At 30.3% G+C, this 24,683-nt stretch overlaps 1 protein-coding gene and 2 long non-coding RNA genes across 3 annotated transcripts; 1 reads left to right on the plus strand and 2 right to left on the minus strand.

Annotated features, from left to right (window-relative positions):
- Window positions 1-59: 59 nt before the first annotated feature.
- LOC122859461 lies at window positions 60-4,229 on the plus strand. Its single transcript, XM_044163103.1, has 5 exons — window positions 60-1,644; window positions 1,728-2,070; window positions 2,194-3,308; window positions 3,454-3,624; window positions 3,700-4,229. The coding sequence occupies exons 1-5, from the start codon at window positions 84-86 to the stop codon at window positions 4,227-4,229; spliced, it is 3,720 nt and encodes a 1,239-aa protein (XP_044019038.1). The 5' UTR covers window positions 60-83.
- A 9,265-nt stretch (window positions 4,230-13,494) lies between these two features.
- On the minus strand, window positions 13,495-14,525 carry LOC122849996. The gene is made up of 3 exons (XR_006373620.1): window positions 14,137-14,525; window positions 13,925-14,032; window positions 13,495-13,840 (listed from the first exon to the last, which is right to left on the minus strand). It is a non-coding gene; the product is annotated as an uncharacterized LOC122849996 (long non-coding RNA).
- A 683-nt stretch (window positions 14,526-15,208) lies between these two features.
- On the minus strand, window positions 15,209-17,727 carry LOC122849990. The gene is made up of 3 exons (XR_006373617.1): window positions 17,351-17,727; window positions 17,040-17,231; window positions 15,209-16,701 (listed from the first exon to the last, which is right to left on the minus strand). It is a non-coding gene; the product is annotated as an uncharacterized LOC122849990 (long non-coding RNA).
- Window positions 17,728-24,683: the final 6,956 nt, after the last annotated feature.

Raw genomic sequence — 24,683 nt, forward strand, 5'->3', positions numbered from 1 at the left:
TTTTTAAGAAATTATTTTATTATATTTTTATCTTTTTTGTTTTTTTATTTTACAGATAAATTTTTTGTTAAATAATATTTAATATGGATCAACTCGCAGACCACATTCACCTTAAAAATAAATTCTCTCAGGCATATGCTCAGCTTAAAGAAAACCCAAATGCTTTGGGAATTGTAAAGAACATTCGTGAAATTCAAGATTACATAAAACGTTACAATAGATCATTAGGTGGTCTCACAGGACCTAGAAAGAAAATGACTGGTGCAACAGTTGCATTGTTGACTACTTGGAAATGTAAATTAGAGCATTTGCAGAAAAAAGGCGGTATGGTTGATGAGCCTACAATGCACCAAAACCATGCTGATGCTATTGATGCAAGAATTCAATGGAGTGACTTAGAAAGTGCTTTTAAAAACCGAATGCGAACTGGAATGATTATTAATATATTACATAAAAATTTAGATTTATTTCTTGAAGATGCAAAAGTGATGTTAATTGATCGTTTAGAGAATGAATTAAGCAAAAAAAGCGCTATTAAACTTAATACAATTTTGGCTTGTAATTTTCAAATTGTTAAACAAGAAGAAATAGAAATTGAGACAAAATATTTTAGTGATGGATGTATGGAAATATTGCAATCATCAAATCTTGATGATATTTTATCAAATAACTTTGAGATACTTAAAGCTGATTTGGAAGAGAAAGAAATGCGTGGTTCAGGTTGGACCTTGCATGAAATTCTACATTTGGAAATAAATATAAACGACTATGTACCTTTACGTGGTGGTTCATCAACTTTTATTGAAATGCCTGATTGGATTATAAAAACAAAATCAGTTGTAAACGTTATAAACTATAAAGATAATAATTGCTTTATTTGGAGTGTGTTAGCTGCCATGCACAAGGTTCCACATCCAAACAGAGTCAGCTCATATGAAAGATACAAGAATGATTTAAATCTAGCTGGAATAACTTTTCCAATGAGTTGGTGTAAAATCAAACAATTTGAAAAAAATAACAATTTGAGAATAAATGTATATGGCATTGATAACACTGATGATTTAGATGATGAATCCAATGATGAAGAAGGTGATAGCGTTGATGATTCAAATGGTACAAATAAGAAAAAAAAAAAGAGACGTCTAGAAAGGATTGTTCCATATTATTTGAGTAATAATGATGCATCAAATCATCCAACAATTCATCTTTTAATTATTGAAAAGCCTGAGAAAAAAGTTGATGGATTCCAAGATGAATCAGCAGATGAAGATGATGAAGAAGAAGAAGAAGATGAAGATGATGAAGATTATGATGAGTATGATTTTAATAATATTACAAATAAAAGAAAACTTGGTGAATTCTCAAACCATCACTTTGCCTACGTTAAAAATTTATCTAGGTTAATTAGTGCACAAGTTTCAGCATATAATGGTAAAAAATTTATATGTGATCGTTGTTTATCATATTTTCATTCTCAAAAATCAATTGATTCTCACAATCCTGCATGTAGAGAAAAAAACCAATATGCAATGGTGATGCCAACAGAAAAAAACAATATTTTAAAGTTTACAAATTACAAATACCAGCTTCGAGTGCCTTATGTAGTATATGCTGACCTGGAAAGTATATTAGAAAAAGTAACAGATAATTCTAATAATTCATTGAAAAAAACAATTAAACAAAAACATATTCCAAGCAGTGTAGCATATTATGTTAAATGTTCTTATATAATTCTAATAATTCATTGAAAAAAACAATTAAACAAAAACATATTCCAAGCAGTGTAGCATATTATGTTAAATGTTCTTATGATAATACGCTCTCTAAATTTAAATTAAAAAGAGACAAAAATTGCATTGAATGGTTTATTAAGGAACTTGAAGAGCTGTCACACAATGTTGATAATATACTTGAAAATATCAAACCGATGAATCTTACTTTTGATGAAGAATTGCAATTTTTTAATGCAACAAAGTGCCATATATGTAAAAAATTGTTCACAGCAGAAAACATTAAGGCACGTGATCACTGTCATCTCAGCGGGGTGTATAGGGGGCCGGCTCATGTTGCGTATGTATAATTACTCTAATTAATTTTTTAACTTTTTTAAATTTTTTAATTTTTCTCCGATTTTTTCCGTTTTTTTTTTATTTTTTAAATTATTTATTCTGAAATAAAAATTTATTATTTCAGATGCAACCTAAATTATCAGACATCTTGCATAATAGCTGTGGTATTTCATGGTCTCAGTAATTATGATAGCCATTTTCTAATTAAAGCATTAAAAAAACAATTTCCAGGTGATATTGATCTTTTGGCTTTAAATAAGGAAAGTTACATAAGCTTCACTAAACGTGTTAAAGGTACTAGAATTAAATTACGTTTTATAGACTCTTATAAATTCATGGCTAGCTCAATAAGTACACTCGCTAATGAATTAGATGATAATGATAAAAGTATAAGTCGTAGTTATTGCGACAATTTAGAAGAATTCAAATTAATAACAAAAAAAGGTATATTTCCATATGATTATATTGATTGTTGGGAAAAATTTGATGAAGAACAATTGCCCTCAAAACTTGATTTTTATTCTCAACTTAATGAAGAGCATGTGAGTGATGATGATTATGCTCATGCTTGCAATGTATGGAGAGTATTTAAATTAAAAAATCTGGGAGAATACTCAGATTTATATCTCCGTACAGATGTTCTTCTTTTAGCTGATATATTTGAAAATTTTAGATATTTTTGTTTGAAAACCTATGATTTAGATCCAGCTCATTATTACACACTCCCAGGGTTGAGTTTTAACGCGATGCTAAAATATACAGAGATTGAGTTGGAATTATTATTAGATGCTGATAAATTATTGTTTATTGAGGGAGGTATTAGAGGTGGCTTATCACAATGCTCACATCGTCATGTCATTGCAAATAATAAGTATATGAAAGAATACAATCCAAATATTAGAGATTCATATTTAATGTACTTTGATGTTAACAATTTATATGGTTATGCAATGGCTTCTACACTACCAGTAGGTAATTTTCAGTGGGTTGAGAACTTTGATATAAATTCATTACAATCTATTGGGGATGATGCTGAGTGGGGTTATATTTTGGAAATAGATCTAGACTATCCAGTAGAGCTTCATGATGAACATAGGGATTTACCTTTGGCACCAGAAAGACAAATACCTCCTTTATCTACAAGTAAATGTCCAAAATTATTAGCAACTCTTTATCCTAAAGAAAAGTATGTAATTCATTATAGGAATTTAAAACAATACGTATCTCTGGGGTTAAAAAGTATATAGAGTTTTAAAATTCAAACAACGAGCTTGGTTGAAACCATATATTGACTTAAATACTGAATTACGTACCAAGGCAACATCACTCTTTGCTAAAAATCTATTTAAATCATTAATTAATATTTGTTTCGGTAAAATGTTAGAGTCAACACGTTCACAGAGAATAATTAAATTAGTATCAAGATATGGCGGTCGAGGTGGAGCAAGAGCTTTAATATCAAAACCTAATTTTCACAGCTCTTTAATTATTGATGATTTAGTTATTGTTGAAATGAAACGATTGAGCATCCTTTTTGATAAACCAATATATGGTGGTTTTACTATTTTAGATATTTCAAAAACAGTCATTTATGATTTTTATTATAATTATATAAAAAAGGAATTTAAAGATAATGTTAATTTTGTATATATGGATACTGATAGTGCAATTTTAGAAATTTTTACACCAGATATCTATGAGTTTATTCGTAGAGAATGTAATAATTTTGATACATCTGATTACCCTCTAAATAATCGATATAACATTCCTCAAAAAAATAAAAAAGTACCAGGTATTATGAAGGATGAATGCAATGGGAAAATTATGAAGGAATTTGTTGGCTTACGTTCGAAAGCATATTCATTTCTAGTTGAAGATGAGACTTGTATCAATAATGTAAAACTTCATAAAAAAGCTAAAGGAGTAAAAAAATCATCAATGAAAACGATTACTTTTGAAGACTATAAAAATTGTGTTGAAAATCATGTTCAAATATCTAGAAAACAAAATTTAATTCGCTCTGAAAGACATCAAGTTTATACAATTACCACAGAAAAAATAGCTTTAAGTTGGAATGATGATAAGAGAGAACTTATTGATGGTAAAAATTATACTCTGCCTTGGGGTTATGCAAAAGAACTTAGAAATAAAATTAAATAAATAAAACAATGTAATATGATTGAAATAAAAAAATTTATTTATTGAATTGAGTTTTTATTTATTTACTACAAAGCTCTCTTATCCACCCACTGGTTGTGTGAATTATCAAATCCCAGATATTTTACATATATTTTATTTCCTTTCTTTTTAATAATTTTTTCAATTAAATAGACGTCAGGATGTTTTACTTTTTGTAATTCAGGTTGATAAAAACACCCTTCAATTGGGTTCTGTTGATAGTCTTCAAGTTTATATGTTACTGGAGATGTGTTATTTATTTTTATAATTTTAAATATTTCAGTTGTCCAATTGGGTTTATAATTTTTCTCAAAGACATGTTTATATTTACTTATTCTAACATGATCATTTAATTTAAATTTATTTTTCTGATAATATTGATTTAAATTTTTAAATACAGTATGCTTTAAAATTTTTATATTGTCACCAACAACTTTTGCTGGTGCCATTTTGATTGTGCGATGTTTTGTATTATTATATTGTTCAATTAATTTTGGTAATATTTTAACCCATTTATAAGTACCTTGTAAACTGAATTCAAAGTACAATTTACTTTTAATTGTTCTATTAAATCTTTCAACTATTGATGCTTTCATATGGGTGAAAGTTGAATACATATGAACATTGTATTTTTTTAGCATCGCTTGAAAAATGGAATTATAAAATTCTGTTCCTTGATCCACATGTAGATTTTTACAAACTCGTCCTTTTTTAAATATTGATTCCATTGCAGCTGATACTTCTTTTCCGGTCTTGCTTTTGAGTTCAACAGCCCAACTGAACTTTGAAAAAATATCAATAATAGTCAAAATATATTTATATCCAGAATTTACAGATGAGTGTTCAATCATGTCAACAAGATCAGCTTGCCAAGTTTCATCCTTATCTCGAATATCAACTTTACGTCTTAGAAAATTTCGGCGAGCTGGTGCATGAAGCTCTCGCACTATGTCTCTTTTAAATTCAGTCATGTTTCATTGAGAGTAGTATGATGACTGAATTTTAACTAATGTTAATGTATAATGTTGGCCTCTCTTAGTTCTTCAATGATTGACATGATTTCATTATCGTGACTTGGATTGCCAGCTGTTCGTGAAGCAACTAGCAATCTTAAACGATCAACAAGCTCATTCGGATTATCCCAATAAACATAATTAACTTTAGATTGATTTTTGCTTTGAATTATCATATTTGTTGGTAGTAAACCAGAACCATGATGTTGTGTACTCTTCATGTGAGGCAATATGAATGTAATATACTTTTGTGATGCTGAATTTTTCACTGTATTTTTAGAATTATGATATCTTAAATGTGCATTTGTGTTGAGAAGAATCTGAGCATAATTTTTTTCATCAATTTGAGTGACTTTGGTTTTTTCTGGGGATTTCATAAATAATAATTCCAGTAGTCCTTGGGTTATTTCATACGTTTCATCAGCAACAATCATATTATTATTTTCGAATAGTAATTCAGCATTTCCAATTTTATATTCTCCACTGTTTTTTCTTTTAACCCCATAATCTTTATCCCATTGTAAAGTATCTATTTTATTTAAATATTGAGTTGTTAAATCATTTTTAAGACCTGTTTCATCAGCCTCTTGCTCTATCAGTTGCAGATCTTCAATAGTATCATGGAAAGCCTCTGTTTCCTCATCAGAACTGAGATTTTGTTCTGTGCTTATATTTCCAGAATTACTTGAATGCGTTCTATCAGAAATGATACTGTCTTCTTCTCTCTCAGAATCATATGTGTTGTCTTTACTAATTTTGCTTTTTTTATGGATTATTCTCGGTGTTATTTTAGCAGCTATATTCTCAAGTGGTCCGATGACTGGTTTTAAGTACTCGTTAGCAGTTTCAGATATGCTTTCTTTCCCTAATTTTAATAATTGATGCTTCTTCTTTATTACATCTCTAACTTTTTCTATTTCTTCAAGAAATTTCGCTTCTTTTGACAATGCTTCCTTCTTGAGAGGCATGTTGATTCGACAGGATTTAAACATGAACTAATATTTTTTTAACAAATTGTATCGTTATTTATATTTATAAAACAATCAAAATTTTTCTATATCTTCCATCATTTATATTGCGATCTTTGTCAATACATAGGAAACAATATTTCTCTTCCCAACACTTGATACATATCCGAAGAAATTTATTATACTCCATATCAATATTTGCATGATCCTGCCAAATATGTTTGAGATTTAGCTGATCACAAGGGAACACAACTAAGAAATTAATATTATCGCGAATCAAATGCTTTGGAATTCGAGCATACGATTGACACAAATAAAACGAATCAACATTACAATGACGTCCCATTGAAAAATAATCCCTTATTGGCTGTTGATTTTCAGTTGCAACATCATCAAATATAAACAATGAGTTTGGTTTTGCTTCTTCAACAGGAATTACTTGATCATTGCTTGAAAATTTATGATAATTTATATTTTCAAGTGGTTCCAATAGTTTTTCTAAATATCGATATTTTGGTTGGTATAATGATTTACTATAAATATAAATATTAGCAAAACGTAAACCATTTGGATTAACAATTAAACTCATAAGTGCGTTGGTTTTACCACAATTACTTCCACCAATTATAGCACAACGTATCGTATTTGGCAATAAGTCTCCATGCCTTTTCTGAATTAAACCCTCACCACTTTTTGCTGTAATTATATCAAAGTTTATCACTGGTAATTTGAGAGCTTGCTTCTTGTACTCCATCTTGATCAACACTAATTAAAAAAGTATAAAGTCAACTGTTTTATATAGAAAAAATCAGTCAATCATCAACCATGATAGAGCATACAAATAATAAAAATAATAAGAAAAATAAAAAACGTTTTGGAAAAGGAATATTAAATAAAATTATTAATAAACTACCTATCGAGTTACATCTACCTGGATATTCTTTTTGTGGACCTGGAACTAAGCTAGAGAAACGTTTGGCAAGAGGAGATCGAGGAATAAATCCTCTAGACGAAGCTTGTAAAAATCACGATATCGCATATTCGAAAAATCAGAAAGATATTAAAGCCAGGAACCTAGCTGACGATATTTTAGCGCGTGAAGCTTCAAAACGAATTTTTGCTAAGGATTCAAGTCTAGGTGAAAGAGCTGCAGCTGCACTTGTAACTGGAACAACGAAAATCAAATCAAGATTCGGTATGGGTTGTGTAAATAAAAAAAATTGTGTTAAAAAACGAAAAACAACTGGTGGAAAATTAAAAAAAATTAAAAAACTGGTAAAAAATAGAAAGAATTCTGGTGAAAAGAAAAAAAGCAAGAAGAGCAAGAAAAATAAAAGAAAAAACCTCAAGAAAAAAGTATCATTTATGAAAATTGTACAAGCTGCTAAAGAAGCAAGTAAGGGATCCAATGTTCCATCAATAGCAATTAAAGCAGCATTAAAAGGAGCAAGAGGAGCTATTAAAAATGTTGGTGGTAAATCTGCTATCTTGATGCCAAGAGTGGTACCAGTTGCTAAAAGTATAAGTGGTGGTGCATTACCACTATTAATTCCAATTCTTTCAGCCATAACAGCATTAGGTGGATTAGTTGGTGGAGCATCAGGTGTTGTTAAGGCAATTAATGCAGTAAAATCAAGTAAAAATCAATTACAAGAAACTGTAAGACATAATAAACAAATGGAATCAATTGCTATTGGAAAAGGACTTCATTTAGCACCATTTAAAAGCGGAATGGGATTCTATTTAACTCCAAAAAACTAGATGTGATGCTACCACAGAGAGCCTTGACTGACGGTGATATTATCAAATTTGCTAATCAATTAAAAATAAAAAAATTTCGTGGTGTTTTCATGCGAAATGATATGCCTCGAGATGGTTCTTGGACACGAGAATCAGGAGTTGTTAATTTAGATGATAAACAAAATCCTGGAACACATTGGGTTGCATATAAAAAACTCAACAACAATTTAGCAATATATTTTGATAGTTTTGGTAATTTGCAACCACCAAAAGATCTTGTCAGTTACCTTGATGTTGGTAGCATCAATTTCAATCATAAACGATATCAAGATTGGAATGCATTTAATTGTGGCCATTTATGTCTTGCATTCCTTGCTGAAAAACTATAAAAGACTTGAATATAATAATTTAACATCAGTCTTTAATGAACTTTTAACATGCACGATACATTTACTTTAACATTAAGTGGTACATCATCAGTGCTTGAAACTCAATATTTTCCTCCAATTCAATTAACAAGAGGAAAACATTATTCAGTAGCACTTATTTCTTTTTTAACATTTAATTCAATACCAAATATTGATAACCATAATAATCAAATTAAATTTATTGAGGCTAATGCTCATTCTAAATCAATTACAATACCAACTGGCAGCTACGAAATAGATGATCTTATTCAAAGCTTGAAAATACATTCTATCAAGTTAAGCTGCAACAATAATACTCTGCATACATATATCCAAAGCGATAAAATAATTGATTTCACTGGACCAAGATCACTAGGACCTTTACTTGGATTTACATCAAAATTATTGGAAGCTGGTAAAACACATGAGTCAGATCTACCAGTAAATATAATTCAAGTTAATAGTTTGCGTATAGAGTGTAATATAACAACTGGGGCTTATTGCAACAACCAAAAAGTACATACAATACACAGTTTTTTTCCTGCTGTACCACCTGGTTATAAAATAATAGAAGTACCAACTTCTCCTATTTATTTACCAGTTACTGTGAAGTCAATAGATTACATACAACTGAAAATTGTTGATCAAGCAGGTCGAGCTGTTAATTTTCGTGGTGAAACAATTACAATCACTCTACATGTTAAATCATAGTGATGGGGATTGAGTTTAATTCTCGCACAATAAAGAGAGGATTTTCATATAAAAACAGCAAATCATGGACATCACCAACCCGTCTCAATCGAGCAGTGAAGAGATTAACAACTCAGAATATAACATACCTAAAAAGTCTAGGGTTAAAAGTATAAAATTATGGACTTGGAACTTCAATTGGGTAAATATAACTTGCCTCAATTGTTTTGCACGTCAAAATGGGTGATATACTTGATATCAACGCACCAGTTCATTTCAACAATGATATATCCAGTTATGAGCTGCATGCACATCAAACATTTGGATCATCAAGCTTTGAGAATAGTGATGAAATTAGAATATCAATACAAAACCAAGATTTATTCATTTTGCCATGTAAAAGCTATATTCATATAAGTGGAAAATTATGTAAAAAAGAAAATAATGATGTACCAATTGGTATTTCACTAGTTAATAATGCAATGGGTTTTTTATTTGAAGAAATGCGTTATGAGTTAAATGGGGTTTTAGTTGATAAATCCAAAAATGTTGGGATTACAACAACAATAAAAAATTATTTATCAATTAATTCGAGAGAGAATAATGAAAATGCTGGATGGTTAAATGGACTTGAGCAGATGATGTTAACAGATGAAAATGGATATTTTGATTTATGTATACCATTGAAAATGTTTTTTGGCTTTGCTGAAGACTATCAAAAAATCATTGTTAACGCCAAGCATGAAATTATTCTGGTACGATCCCGCTCTGATTTAAATTCAATCGTGAGAGATGTTGCAACTTTTCAAGAAGAAGTTAAATTTGATTTAAAAATTACAAAAGTTGAATGGTTAGTGCCATATGTAACACTATCGAATAGAAATAAAATGGAAATGATGAAATATATACAAAAAGATCCAGTCATTTCTATTGGGTTCAGGACCTGGGAACTCTATGAGTATCTACTGCTACCAACAACAAATCATCATATTTGGACGGTGAAGACATCAACTCGACTGGAAAAACCTCGCTATGTTATTCTTGCTTTTCAAACAAATAGAAAAAATGTATGGCATGCAGATGCAGCAAGATTTGATCATTGTAATATAACAAATGTTAAATTATATCTTAACTCACAAATTTTTTCATATGGGAATTTAAATCTTGACATTTCGAAAAATCAATTTTCATTATTGTATGATATGTATGCTAATTTTTCTGAGTCTTATTATGGAGCTAAAACAGATTTGATATCAAAAAATTCTTTCATCCATCAATCACCATTAATTGTAATTGATTGTAGTAAACAAAATGAACTTTTAAAAGCTGGTGCTGTAGATGTACGTTTAGAATTTGAATCTAAAAACAATTTTCCACAAGGAACTGCAGCTTATTGTTTAATTTTACATGATAATATAATTGAATATAAACCAATCAGTGGCATTGTACATAAATTAAGTTAAAATAATAAAAATTAAGTTTAGAATGAAAAATAATAAAATATAAAATAAATAATGTAAACAAAAAAATTAATGTAATAAATAAATAGAAAAAAGGTTTATTTTTTGTTTTATATATTTATTTCCCCAATCATCATTTCATCAACAAAATCATTATCTTTTATTATACAATTGTCGAATTTAATATTTCTATTATTTTCACCATCAAGAGTCATGATTAAATTTCCCTCTTTTATAGCGTTTTGCAGCTCGGAATATTCTTGCTCATCCTTGTCGAAAAGGTCAGCGAATCTTTTTGGTAGATATAGATAACATGAATTATCAATTTCAACCGTAGTTGCTGCTCCAGCAGAAAACTTGCTTCGTTCCTTGCTTTTGAAGTTGTTTAGTTTTGCCCATTTTAAAAATTTCTAAACAAAAAAATTTTATTAAAATAAATTAGTATGTGTGTGTGTTAAGTTGTATATGTAATTAAATAATTGTTTATATATTAATTGTTTAATATTTTTATTAATAATAATAAATATACAAGCTTAATTTTTCTTGTTGGTGAGTTAGTTGTTACTTGGTGCTGCTCTGAGGAACTGATGATAATTTTGAGAAAAACATGGACATTTATAGGAACACAAAGATCTTCTCCCCCCAGAAAAAATATGATAATTTTCATTTTGCTTATTGTTTAAATTTTAAAAAGAGTAGGAATTTCTATAGAAAAAAATATCTGAGAAATGGATCATTTGTTGGTGAAAAATATTATGAGAAATGTGACTTGTGTTATAGTTTAAATCATGGCTTTTGCTCCAGATGTTGCTCGGTTAAATATTTCCCACATTGTAAAATAAAGAAAAATATGTAACAAAAAGAAGAAATAAATTTTTTCAGGGAAATAAGATTAAAAATTGGGAAAAAGAAAAATTTTCTTTGTCGACTGAATGCTCTATTTAACCCCAATGTTTGCAAACTGTGAATTCGCAGTATGTAACTCACAGCATGTTTTTGGAACATTACAAATTTTGGGAAAAATAGATTAAATTTCTTTGACGGTGAAAATGCTTTATATTTTTTCCGAGAAAATTATAACAAAAAAAAAAAAAATTTTATTTAATTATTTTTACAGGAAATTTTTTTTTTTTTTTTGGGTTTGAAAAAAAAAAACAAGAAAAAATTATTTATTTATCAATTTATTTATTTATGTAATTTATTTCATATTTATATTTTATTTTACATATTACAATTTTCATTCGAACTTGATTCTTTACATTTTACACAATCTTTTACTGGTACTTGTAAAAAAAGACCAATTTCATCTTCATAATCATTTTGTAAAGGATGCTGCTTACATTTTCTTAGCCCTAAAATTGTTTTATTCATTTGTTGTTTCTCTGATAATTTATCCCAGATTTGATCTATTTGATTTGGCGCAAATTTTATTATTGCCATGATTGGAAGTGAACTAATTTCTGTCTTAGCCAAATCATTTATATTTTCAACAGCACAATAATGGATAATCGATTTATTTAAACTTGGTCTGGTTGAAAAGGTTTTAATATACCATGATCGAAAACGTTGAACATTTTCAACTGAACATTTGTAAGTTGAACAATTAATGTGAATCCTTGAGTGTCTTATAGCTGAATGTTGTTCTTCCAGAGTTTTTATGTCTGGACAATTTAAATCATCCAAATTAAAAATTGTTGTTTGAATTTCACGTAAAACAAATTTTAACCATTTCTTTTTCTCTTCTCCTTTTACAAATAAATATTCAAATTTTCCATTTATTGATTGATTTAAAATTGGTGAAATGTCGTTATATTCTTCACAACCTTGTTCCCACGACATACCATGATGATTCATTTCACATTTTGATACCGTTTCCTGATAAGTTTCACTCAAATGTGATCTATCACAAGGTGGTTTAAATATTTTAGATATTGGAGTCAATCTTGAACTTAATGGTTGAATAGCTAGTTCTTTCAACACAAATAACCCTTGCTCTTCTTGAAATCCTTGGAAGTCGATGAATGCAGACATTTTATTTTATTTTATTTTTCAACTCAAATTTATTGTATACCTTTTTCACTGAAGGCTTTGGAGCTAACTAAAGATATTTTTCAAGGCTTGATTTTCAACAAATTTCTTCCCCTCTTTAACTCACTACTCCCACTTTTTTTTCTAATATTATTTCTATTTTACACCAAAAGTAGAAAAAAAATTATATATTTTTTTTAGCAGTCTTAATGGCAGATTGTAAAACATCCAATTGCTCTTTTATTTTAACATTTTCAGCCATTAAAATTCCAATTATATCACCCAATTTTTCATAATTCAATTCAACACTTTTTTTCATTTCATTAAATAATTTTAAAGTTACAACATCCTTCTCATCTTGAGGTGTTGCAACATTGCATATTCGCCGGTTGCCAATATCGAAATTATTATATTCATCTAAATTAAAGCCAATTCCAGGAGGGCCTGATCTAGATCTATCAGCAGCCCCAACCAAATAACGACCAAACAAATCAACGCTCATTTTATAACTGGCTTAGAACTTAAAAATCAGTTAGTTATATAATAAAAAAAAGAAAAAAAATTGATAAATAAATAAAAAAACAATAATTATAAATAAATTTTTCCATTTACAACAAATTTTCGAATTTTCCAGTATCACTCACCTTCTACTTCCAACATCCAATAAGATTGAGCCGTGGTCTTGGGGATAGCGCGCTCGATTTTAAATCCGAAGTCCGTGAGTTCAAATCTCCTTCGAAACACTTGTTTTTTTTCTCACAAATTTAAAAAAAAAATAAAAATAAAAATGGCCGAAATTCGAAAAGACTCCCCACTCATATTCCCCACTCATATTCCCCTCTCTTATTCCCCTCTCTTATTCCCCTCTCTCATTCTCTTCTCTTACTTTCTACCCCAAATTTATTTAAATACCACCCACCCATCCCACCCACAATCTCGCGGTTTTCCGTGGTCCAAAACTCTTATAACCCCCCTACTGACTAGCATGTGTATTAAAATCTTGGAGTTCTATTTTTCTTGCTTCTCTCCCGTATGTTTTAGCTCTAAGCCACTTTGAAAAAATGCCGTTGGCCTTGTCCAGTTTTTCTGGTGTCAAAACTTTTTTGTAGACACCTCTAGTTGGTCGGATAATTCTGTGCTGCAATTCTTCATTTGTCCATAATGATTTAGTTATCGCTTTCGCACAATCACCTGGTTTTTTTTATGTTTTTTAGCATCATGATTTTACTTCAGTAGCATACAAATTTTTTAGGTCCTCTGTGTTTTGACTTAAGGTACGATTTTTTTCTAAAGCAAAAATAGTTTCTGTTAAAACTATGACATAATAAAAGGATGATTAAAGTTGTGAAGTTTTTTTTTTTTTTCAAATACCTGATATGTCATTGATATTTTCCTTAGTCAAGATTTTAGTAGGTACATTAGACGACTTTGTTCCATCTGATATATTGAAGTAACTTTCTTGTTCAGATCTTCCTCCATCTAAAGATAAAAATTCAAAGAAAGTATAGTTGTCGGCAATATCACTTATCTGAGACGAACTATTCTTTACATTACTTAATATCATAAAAAAGAGTTCTTATTACCTAATTTATTAAACAGCTTAATGATTTTTAGACCAGTGGCCTCAGTCAATGGATATGCCTTAGAATGCAGAAGACTTAAGTACTTTTGTTTCCATACTCCAGCTTCAGTGTTTCTATCCAAAGGTGTTCTTGCGTTGTTTTTTAATGCTTGAGTTCTCCCAAACTAATGAAATTAAAAATAATAAAATAAATAAGTGGCAAAAAAGTGATTTAAAGAAAAAACCTGAGTGGAAAAATTTTCAGGATGCCCTATTTGATCTCAAACCCTGATCAGAAGCGGATCAGGATTCCTTATTTAGGGAACCTGACTCATTCCTGACCTGAACCTGGTCAGGACACCTTACGATATCCTTAAGTCAGGTAACCTTATCCAATCCTGTTCAGGAAAGGAACAGGAAACCTTGACTTAAATAAGGTTTCCTGAACAGATTCTGACCAGGATATTATCAGGAAAAATTTATCAAATAAATTAATTTTTTTTATTCAGTTTTCCTGTTCAGGAAAGGAACAGGAAACCTGAATAAGGTTTCCTGAACAGATTCTGACCAGGATATTATCAGGAAAAATTTATCAAATAAATTAATTTTTTTTATTCAGTTTTCCTGTTCAGGAAAGGAACAGGAAACCTGAACGTATCCTGAATAAGGTTTCCTGAACAGATTCTGGTCAGAATACTATCAGGATAAATATTTTTTGGATTTAATTTTAATTTTAATTTCAATTCTAAAACAAAATGACAAGGGACAATTGATGCTGATTGGTTTTTTCTTTTTCTCTGCAATACAAATTAAGAATAAATTGAATAACCATTATCTACCTTTAATCAAAGTATTTTCAAGTACGTAATTACGATTAAAATACCTTAAGTTCCCAGGTAGGAGTTCTCGGGCTTGAGCAACTGTGCCAGGCTTGTGCGAGGGTCGTGTATCAAGCCTTGGGAGCACAGGTTTGACACAAGCTCCTGCCCATTGTTTTCCTGGGCCTCACGCGAGCCTTGTTAACACAGGCTTGACACAAGACTGTCTCGAGTGGAAATTTAGTTAAGGTTCTGATCAGAAGCGGATCAGGGAACCTGATTTCAAATCAGAAACGGATCAGGAATCCTGTTCAGGAACGGATCAGAATGTAACGCTTTTTTTTAGGATTCTAATCAGAACCGGATCAGGAAACCTGGCCAGATTGTAGGGTTAGAGCCAGGATACCTGAACAGGAATGGATCAGGATTCCTGACTAGAACATAACCAGGAATCCTGTTCAGGAACGGATCAGAATGTAACGCTCTTTTTTAGGATTCTGATCAGAATCGGATCAGGAAACCTGAGCAGGATAGCTGATCAGGAATGGAACAGGATTCCTGATCTGAAACGGATCAAGTAATTCTAAAAAAAAATTAATTTTTATTATTTGATGTTTTGTAAAATAAAATACGCCATGAATTGTAATTCAATAAGTCCAAATCAACTAATAAACCTGATTAAATTATTGACAATGGTTTGGTGAATCAGTCAGATAGTTTTAGATTCTCCTGAGATTAATAGTATATCCGAAATGATCTAATAACTAGCCTTTTTTTATAGGATAATAATTCTGATAATTCAAGGGATGAAAGCATCAGCAACTATTCTTCTCCAAGCCATAATCAGTCGATAACGTCGGTCAGTATGCAAACTTAATTAGAATTGTCAGAATAGTGCTAAGATTACCTCCCCTAACGGTACGGTCCAACCCCTTATGAACCGTTATCAAACGGTTGTCTCGAGGTTGGAATGTGCGCAAAAAAAACCGAAAACAAACCCTTCTTAAACCTAAAAATAACCAAATGAAAACGAACTGTTAGTTAACTGTTGATAAACCTTGTTCAAACCCGAATATTTTGAATTCAAATAACTAACCGAAAACTAACCAGAAACTAACTCTTTTGGGTCACCATTTATGGTCTACTCATAGTTTATTTAGAGTTTGTTGGTGGTTCGTTCGCGGTTAATTAGACTTAGTTTATTTGTAGTTGGTTAGCGCTTCGTTAACAGTAATTATCTAATTATATATTACAGTAAATAAATGACTGTATAAAGTCGTTCACATTGAAAATAATCTGGAACTATGCATAAATAACAAGGTTTCAATGATAATTTATTGTTTTAGTTATATGAATATGGTTACAACATACAATATTGTATAGAGACGATACAAATAAAAAATACATAAAAAGAACAGAAAAAAATTATGCAATAGAAAAATTCATTATTATGGATTTATTCAGAATCTCCAGAATCTATTTCAGAATCTTCCATACATTGATTTCTCAAAGGTTCTTCTTCTTCCCGTCCGCTTCTTAATGGTGATTCACTCACTAGAACCACTTACAGGTGGATAACATAAACTTATTAAACCACATGCTGATGTTCTTGACGTAAGCTAATCACCAGATGTCAAACGTTGTACCAATGGAACAAAATGATCTTCACGATATGCTGGACTGTGTTGACTTGCAAGATTACGCAACGATTCAACTGCTTTGTCACGTACGACTGTTTTTTCAACAGGTGCCAATGCTTCAAGTGGTGGCTAAAATTTATTATTTTCAATTACAATTGTAATGTAAATAAATAAAACGAAAATTTTATTATTGTCTCGTTCACTTGAATGTAATATTTTTTTTGCTCTTTTTTTTTGACGTTTAAATAATATTCTTTCAAGTAGATGTATTGATTTTATAAAAAAAAAAAAAAAATCAAATAAATGGTAAAGTGAGTATGTTAGTTTTTACATTTAAACATGTGAAAAACAAAGCTAAAGTATGCTTGTATTCATTTTTAATTAATTAATCAAGCTATAGTCTAATCAATAATGTTAAATTGTTGAATATCAATTTAAATAATTATCTTTTTTTTTCAAATACTTACCAATAAACAATAAACATGATCAAGTCGACCTACTAGTGGTGTGAATGTATCAAGTTGTTCAGCGAGTGCCAATTAAACTTCATCTCCATTATAAATTGTCTCTGTCAAAAAAGGCATCAACTCACTACAAGTACGTTCAGCACCAAGTGCCAAGGTAATCGTTAAAAGTTTTTTGATTGAATTCAATCGCAGCTATAAAATAAAAAACCTCACTGTTACAAATACTTGCTGACTAAGATCGAGTTGTTTTTGTTTTTTTCAAATATAAAAAACTTTGGTAATATTTGAAAAATAATAATTATTGTACTTACTAGTAAATTTTTATTCTATAATTCATCTATCAAAACTGCAATGGGATAAAGACTGTCGTCCGTTGATGAGTCGACTGCTGCCATTTTGCTCAACTACAAATTTATCCAAGCGGAATTTATTTATTCTTATTGTTTTAGTATATAAGTCCTGAGCACAATATTGCTTTTTTTATTATTTCATTTGTTTATTTATACGATTATTTACTGCCTTATACTCTAGGGCACAACCCTACAACTTTTTTCTTTTAACAAGATAATGTAAATGTATAAAAAAATTCTACGTTGCTACTACGGATTATTAGGAGCTTTTTTTCACGGCGGACGACCGCCAGCGAAATACCACCTCTACTGCTCAATACTGCTAAGAGTGGGTATAAGCAGAGTGAAGCCATAGGTGATTTTTACCTCGGGAGTCGGGAGTGACGGAACCCTCTTATACCCACTCCATACAGTGAGCTCGGAAATGACGAAAACCTCTTCTACCCGCTCCATACGGCGAGCACAAACTGTCGGACTAATGGGACCTCACTCTGCTTATACCCACTCTATTACTGCTCATTGTCACCAACCGTCACTATAGGGTTCTGACCTATTCACCATGGCATCTGGTGGCCGAATCGTAAACTATTTCCGAATGGTCGGAATCATAACAATAATATAACACATACAGGGCATACCAACACATACAAATAGTGGAGTGGTGTGAGTCGTAGTCAAGTGTCAAAATACGTATACAGATTTAATATTATAATAATGATTATAGATAACAATAAATAAATTGATAATTAAAAAATGAATGTCGGGGCTGGTATTTTTTCAGAGCGTATAAAAAAAACTAAATATATATGTTTAGTAGAGAATTCTATCAATCTTACTGGAAAAAAATTTTAATTGAATATTTCATATATTTTTAAAGCCCAATAAATGCCTAATCAAAAACAAAAACTTGGAAACAGTAAAACGTCTGTTATTGTAGAAAAAATTGATTAAAAATGATCCATAATAATATGATAAAAATATAAGACTCAAATAACACTGTATTTATCATTCAAATAGAGCGCCAAAAACCATTTGGAATGCACCATATTGGCACACGGACACGGTGAGTGTGTGTAGGTGCTACTAAACCCCGCCCATAGGTCAGATCCCTATATAGTCACTACTTACTACTCCTATAGTACACTCACACATATATGAGAGTAGTGACGGTGAGCAGTGGAGGTGGTATTTCTCGGCAGCCGTCCGCCACGGAAGGAAACCTTGAACAACTATCGGTGCTTTCTTTTGTTTATTTATTTTTTTTCTTATTTATTTTCGCGCAGGCGCAGTTGAATGCGCAGTCAGCAAAAAGTCAGATTGCAACAGCGTAGGAGCTGGATCAGCCATGTTTTAATTCTTATTTTTTAAGAATTATTTGTTTCGACGCCACTGTTCTCTTCTCATGTTTGCATAATATGCGCATGTGCATGATCATGCGCATTAAAGTGAAAAAAAATAAATACACAAAAGAAAGCACCTAATGTCCATAACAAGCGGTGATCAAAAATGCGTTCGATTATAAATGTGTGAGTGAATATCAAGTTGCAACATTGATATAAGTGGTTCCGACGACGATGAAAATGAAGAATTCGAGGCCAATGACTCAAGTGTATGTATTATTTGTGCACTAGCAAAAATATACCTTTTTCTGTTCATATTTTTACTGCGGGTTTTTTAATTTCCCCGCTTCATTTTTTTTTGGTCTGTCAACTACCAAGAACAAAATTAAAGTTTCCTTGGTAAGAATTATTCCGTCGCTCTCAGCTATGGTTTTTCTACGCTTACCTTATTATAAGAAAAAGTCAAATTTTAAGTGAAAATACAATCATATACAAACTATAGCTCGTCAACATATACAATTTATTACTTTTCTGTAAAATTTAATTTCAGGTAGACGATAGTACGGATGAAAGTAACAGTAACAGTAGTTATCTATCTGAACCACTGTGTGATTTTTTGAAATGTACTCGTGGTGAAGTGTTTTTAATGGTAATGAGCATAGGATTACGCGATTTACTAACATGGGAAACTATCCTTTCGATCCTTAAAATGCTAAATACTATTTTTGATAAACAGGTTGTTCATGTTACGAAATATTTTTTGAATAAATTTTTTCCATCTAATATTGGAAATGATATTTCTATCACCTGAATGCTATAGATACTTGGGCAAACGTAACGATCAAGAAAGCAATATTGATTGTTCATGTGGACATAGACTGGATATGTCTAATACGAATTCCTATTTTTTACAATTCGATGTTGAAAATCAATTACAACATTTTTTTAAGAACCAAAAGTTCGTAGAAAATTTGAATTACCGATATACACACGAATAAAGAAAAATGAAACTGCACTGGAAGATGTATTTGATGGCCGTATGTACCAAAAAAAAGGACATTTCTTTGGTAATAACCCAAATTTGTCGTATACGTTCAACATTGATGGATGTAAGGCTGCGGATTCCTCTCAAGTTACTGTTTGGCCAATTTTTATGATGTTACATGATATGCGTTCTAGAGAACGTAAAAAATATATGATATACTTGCTGGACTTTGGATAGACAAAGTAGAACCAAAAATGAATATTTTTTTAGAATCTTTCGTTAGGCAGGCAAACCATCTTTCTTCGACAGGGGTCACGTGGAAGCTAGGCAATAAAGAAATAACAAGTAAAATGATTCCTCTAGTATGTTCAGTAGATACTCCTGCTAGATGCAAAATGTTGAATATGAAACAATATAATGGTTATTTTGGATGCACATTCTGCATGCATCCAGTTGAATCAGTTGACGGTCAAAGAAAGTATATACGATATCTACGACAGTCCCACCACTTCGCACTGACGCATCTATTAAATCGTTAATGCTAGAAGCTTCTGATCTCAGAAGACTGCGGACTGATAATTTCGGTGTATGTGGAACGAGTAGTTTAATGAATCTCAATCATTTTGATCTTGTAGAGGGAATGAACGTTGATCATTTGCACGCTGCTCTTCTAGGGGTAGTTCGTCAATGGACTAATACTGTTTTGTCGTCAACCAATGAAGATTATTATATAGGGTCACCTTATTTATTATATATTCTTAATAAACGTTTGTTGTCTATTTCACCACCAACTGTAATAACACGTACACCCAGAAGTCCGAACGAAAGGAAACTTTGGAAGGGATCTGAATGGCAAGATTGGTTGATTATGTATTCACTTATTTGTTTAAATGGAATATTGAAAAAGAAATACTTAGAGCATTGGGCATTGTTTGTCGCAGCGATGAATATTTTACTTCGAGACAGTATTACACAAGAATCATTGAACGAAGCAGAAATACTTATGATCAAGTTCGTGACTATGTATCAAATAATCTTTGGTAAGGATGCAATGAATTACAACATTCATCTTTTTCTACATATTTGTCGAAGTGTACGTAATTGGGATCCTATGTGGGTACATAGTACATTTTTATTCGAAAGCCGAAACCGATTTTTACTGAATCTCAAGCATAGTCCAACTCGTCTCATTCCTCAAATGAGTAGGAGGTTTTTATCTTTTCAGCAAATTCAATCATTTCCAGAGAAAACAAGAATTAGTTCGAAAGTTGAAAAGTTCTGTAGTTTACTTTTTGATAAAAACCTCAAATTTTTTTCAAAAATAGACGATTGTGTTTTACTAGGCAAAGGAAAAAATCATGTACTGTCTAGGAGGGAGTTGTCTCTTTTGCAATATGATGTAGATGCTTGTTGTGCATTCGACAAATTAGTTTGTAATGGTGTGAGATACGTTACGAATTCGTATCATAAACAGCGATGTAGAAAGTCAAATGATTCTGTCGTATTACTTAAGACCAGAAATTTTGGTAAAATTATAAATATTTATAAGATTTCACACAGATCCCAAGAAATAATAATTTTGATTATAAACGTATATCAAGTTAGCTCGGATAGATTCTTATCTAATCAAAACGTGAATATCAATCACATAAAAAAATGTCGTGACGTCGATAATATTCAGTTATTTACAACAACAGATTTAGCTCGACCGTGCTTGTATGTAAAGCTAAATCAATCAGAATTTATTACTCTGATACCATATGGTTGCTATGATGATTAAATAGTCTACACGACACTGTGTATCGAACATTAAAAAAATATCAAGGAATACAATAAAAACAATAACAATGTAAATTAATTATTCTAAGTTTCCCTAAATTCCTCGAAATAACTATACTAAACCTTCCAACAATCATAGAAAACATCTTCAGTCATTCCAAGAAATTCTACTTGAAAATCAGAGAAAACGACTGTCAATTTCGGAACTATTTTTACGCATAGTCGACTTCGTGAAAGTTTTTAAGCATTCAGAGAATGATAAAAATACTTGGATTATAACAATTACGTCTTGAATTAAAAATAAAATTTCCCAAATAATAACAAAACTATCTTGATTCATAACAAAATGTTCTAATTTTCAGGAGTAAACGTCTTAGTTCAAAACTAAATAGGTCTTGGTTCAAGACGTAATCATAAGTAAATTCTAGTACATAAAAAAATTTGAAAGAAAAAACAAATTTATATTAATAATAATAATTGATTAGTTGTCATAGATTATAATATATTAAATAATAAGATCCATGTCTAGATATTCTAATAAGATTATAAGATAATATATTATTTAAAAAAAAAAAAAGTGTTTTAGTCGAGTTTAATAATGAGATAGACCCTGATGATTCAGAAGTGACTGTAACTGTTCGTCAATGGATTAAGTGTAATTATGTTTCATTGTCTTGGTTTACATCTTTGTTTAAAAAATGAATATTATTGTACGGTAAATAAAAAGACTCGTTACAGCAATAAATAAATGAAATAAATCAATTATACAGGATGAAGCGTAAGTCGCGAACAGAAGGTATTCTACGAGATTGTATGTGAAATTTTAAATAGTGAATGTTATTAAATTTTTGGTATACGACGCTTTGTGTCTAAGTTATTAACGTTTTAAGTTGACCAATCAGAATCGAGCGTCGAAAATTATTATCATTGTGGCGTCTGAATCCACGTGTGTGTTTACGCGCCATGGATTAGATTGTTTTTGTTTTTTTAATTAATGTGATCAAGAATATAAATGTGATTTTAAATTAGAAACCCTGGTAGAAATATTTTTTAGCGTTCGACATAGTTAAGTCGAATTCAAAGTCGACCCAATGTCGGCCGTATGTCGGTACAATGTCGAACTTGCCCGTTTGTCGTCGTTAAATCGAGGTTATGGTATTTGAAAAAAAAAAAATTCCTAGCATGGTTTTTATTAAAATGACATTATCGGCAGCGGTATTTTATTTATTATTGGATAAATGAACTACATGTACTTTATTTATTGAATAAATAAGATGTATGTATTTTATTTATTTAAAAAATGAGATACATCAAAATTATTCTTTGAAAATGAAAATTTCCAAGAAAAGCTGCAGCTAAGGAAAAGATCTGGCTGAGGGAATACATTTGCCAAAAAAAATATATTTTCAAGCTACATTCATTCCTTAGCCACATCTTTTCCTTAGCTGCTGCTTTTCCTTGGACATTTTTATTTTTCAAAAATGAAAATTACATGTATTTTATTTATTTGATATAAATAAAAATCTCAAGGACAAGCAGTAGTAGGAAAAGATGTAGCTAAGGAATTACAGTTGCCAAAAAAATTATGTTTAAAGCTACATTATTTCCTTAGCCACATTAATTCCTTAGCTACTGCTTTTCCTTGGACATTTGTATTTTTAAAAAATAAATTCACATGTATTTTATTTATAAAATAAATAAAAATGTCAAGGAAAAGCAGTAGCTAAGAAAGATGTAGCTAAGGAATTGAGGTTGCCAAAAGAATTATGTTTTAAAGTAATTCCTTAGTCACGTCAATTCCTTGGCTTCATCTTTTCGCCCAGCTACTCTTTACTTGAACATTTTTTATTTATAAATGCTATAAATAATAAGTATTTTTCAAAAATACAAATGTCCAAGAAAAAGCAGTAGCTAAGGAAAAGATGTAGCTAAGGAAAAGATGTAGCTAAGGAATTAATGTGACTAAGGAATTCTTTCCTTGAAACATAATTTTTTGGCAACATTAATCCCTGAGCCACATTAATTCCTTAGCTACTGCTTTTCCTTGGACATTTGTATTTTTAAAAAATAAATTCACATGTATTTTATTTATAAAATAAATAAAAAATGTCCAAGGAAAAGCAGTAGCTAAGGAAAAGATGTAGCTAAGGAATTAATGTGACTAAGAAATTATTACCTTGAAACATAATTTTTTGGCAACATTAATTCCATAACATTCATTCCCTTAGCTACACTTTTCTTGTTTTATTCATATTGAAAAAATAAATTCACATGTATTTTATTTATAAAATAAATAAAAAATGTCCAAGGAAAAGCAGTAGCTAAGGAAAAGATGTAGCTAAGGAATTGAGGTTGCCAAAGAATTATGTTTTAAGGAAATAATTCCTTAGTCACATTAATTCCTTAGCTTCATCTTTTCCTTAGCTACTGCTTTTACTTGGACATTTTTTATTTATTTTATAAATAAAATACATGTAAATTTATTTTTTAAAAATACAAATGTCCAAGAAAAAGCAGTAGCTAAGGAAAAGATGTAGCTAAGGAAAAGATGTAGCTAAGGAATTAATGTGACTAAGGAATTATTTCCTTGAAACATAATTTTTTGGCAACTTAATCCTGAGGCCACATTGATTCCTAGCTACTGCTTTTCACTGGACACATGTGTATTTTGAAAATAAATTCACATGTTTTATATATATAAAAATAAAAAAATGTCCAAGGAAAAGCAGTAGCTGAAAAGATGAAGCTGAAATTATGTGACTAAAGTATTTCATAAAACATAATTATTTGGCAACCCAGCCAACATCTTTCGTATAGCTACTGCTTTCCCCAGACATACATTTTATAAATAAAATACATGTAATTTATACAAAAAACTACAAATATCAGGAAAAGCAGTAGCTAAGGAATTAGTGTATTTAAAATTAATATTTGCCAAAAAATTATGTTTCAGGTAATAATTTCAGCAGATCACATCAGTCTTGCTTCATCTTTCATAGCTACTTGGACATTTTATAAAATAAAATACATATGAAATTTATTTTTCGAAAATATACAAATAATCAGGAAAGCGAGTACTAAGAAAGATAACAACTAAGGAATTGAGGTTGACAGAATTATGTTTTTAAGGAAATAATTCCTTAGTCACATTAATTCCCAGCTTCATCTTTTCCTTAGCTACTGCTTTTAC

The sequence above is a fragment of the Aphidius gifuensis genome, linkage group LG1, assembly GCF_014905175.1.
Source record: "Aphidius gifuensis isolate YNYX2018 linkage group LG1, ASM1490517v1, whole genome shotgun sequence".
Classification (NCBI taxonomy): Eukaryota; Metazoa; Arthropoda; class Insecta; order Hymenoptera; family Braconidae; genus Aphidius; species Aphidius gifuensis.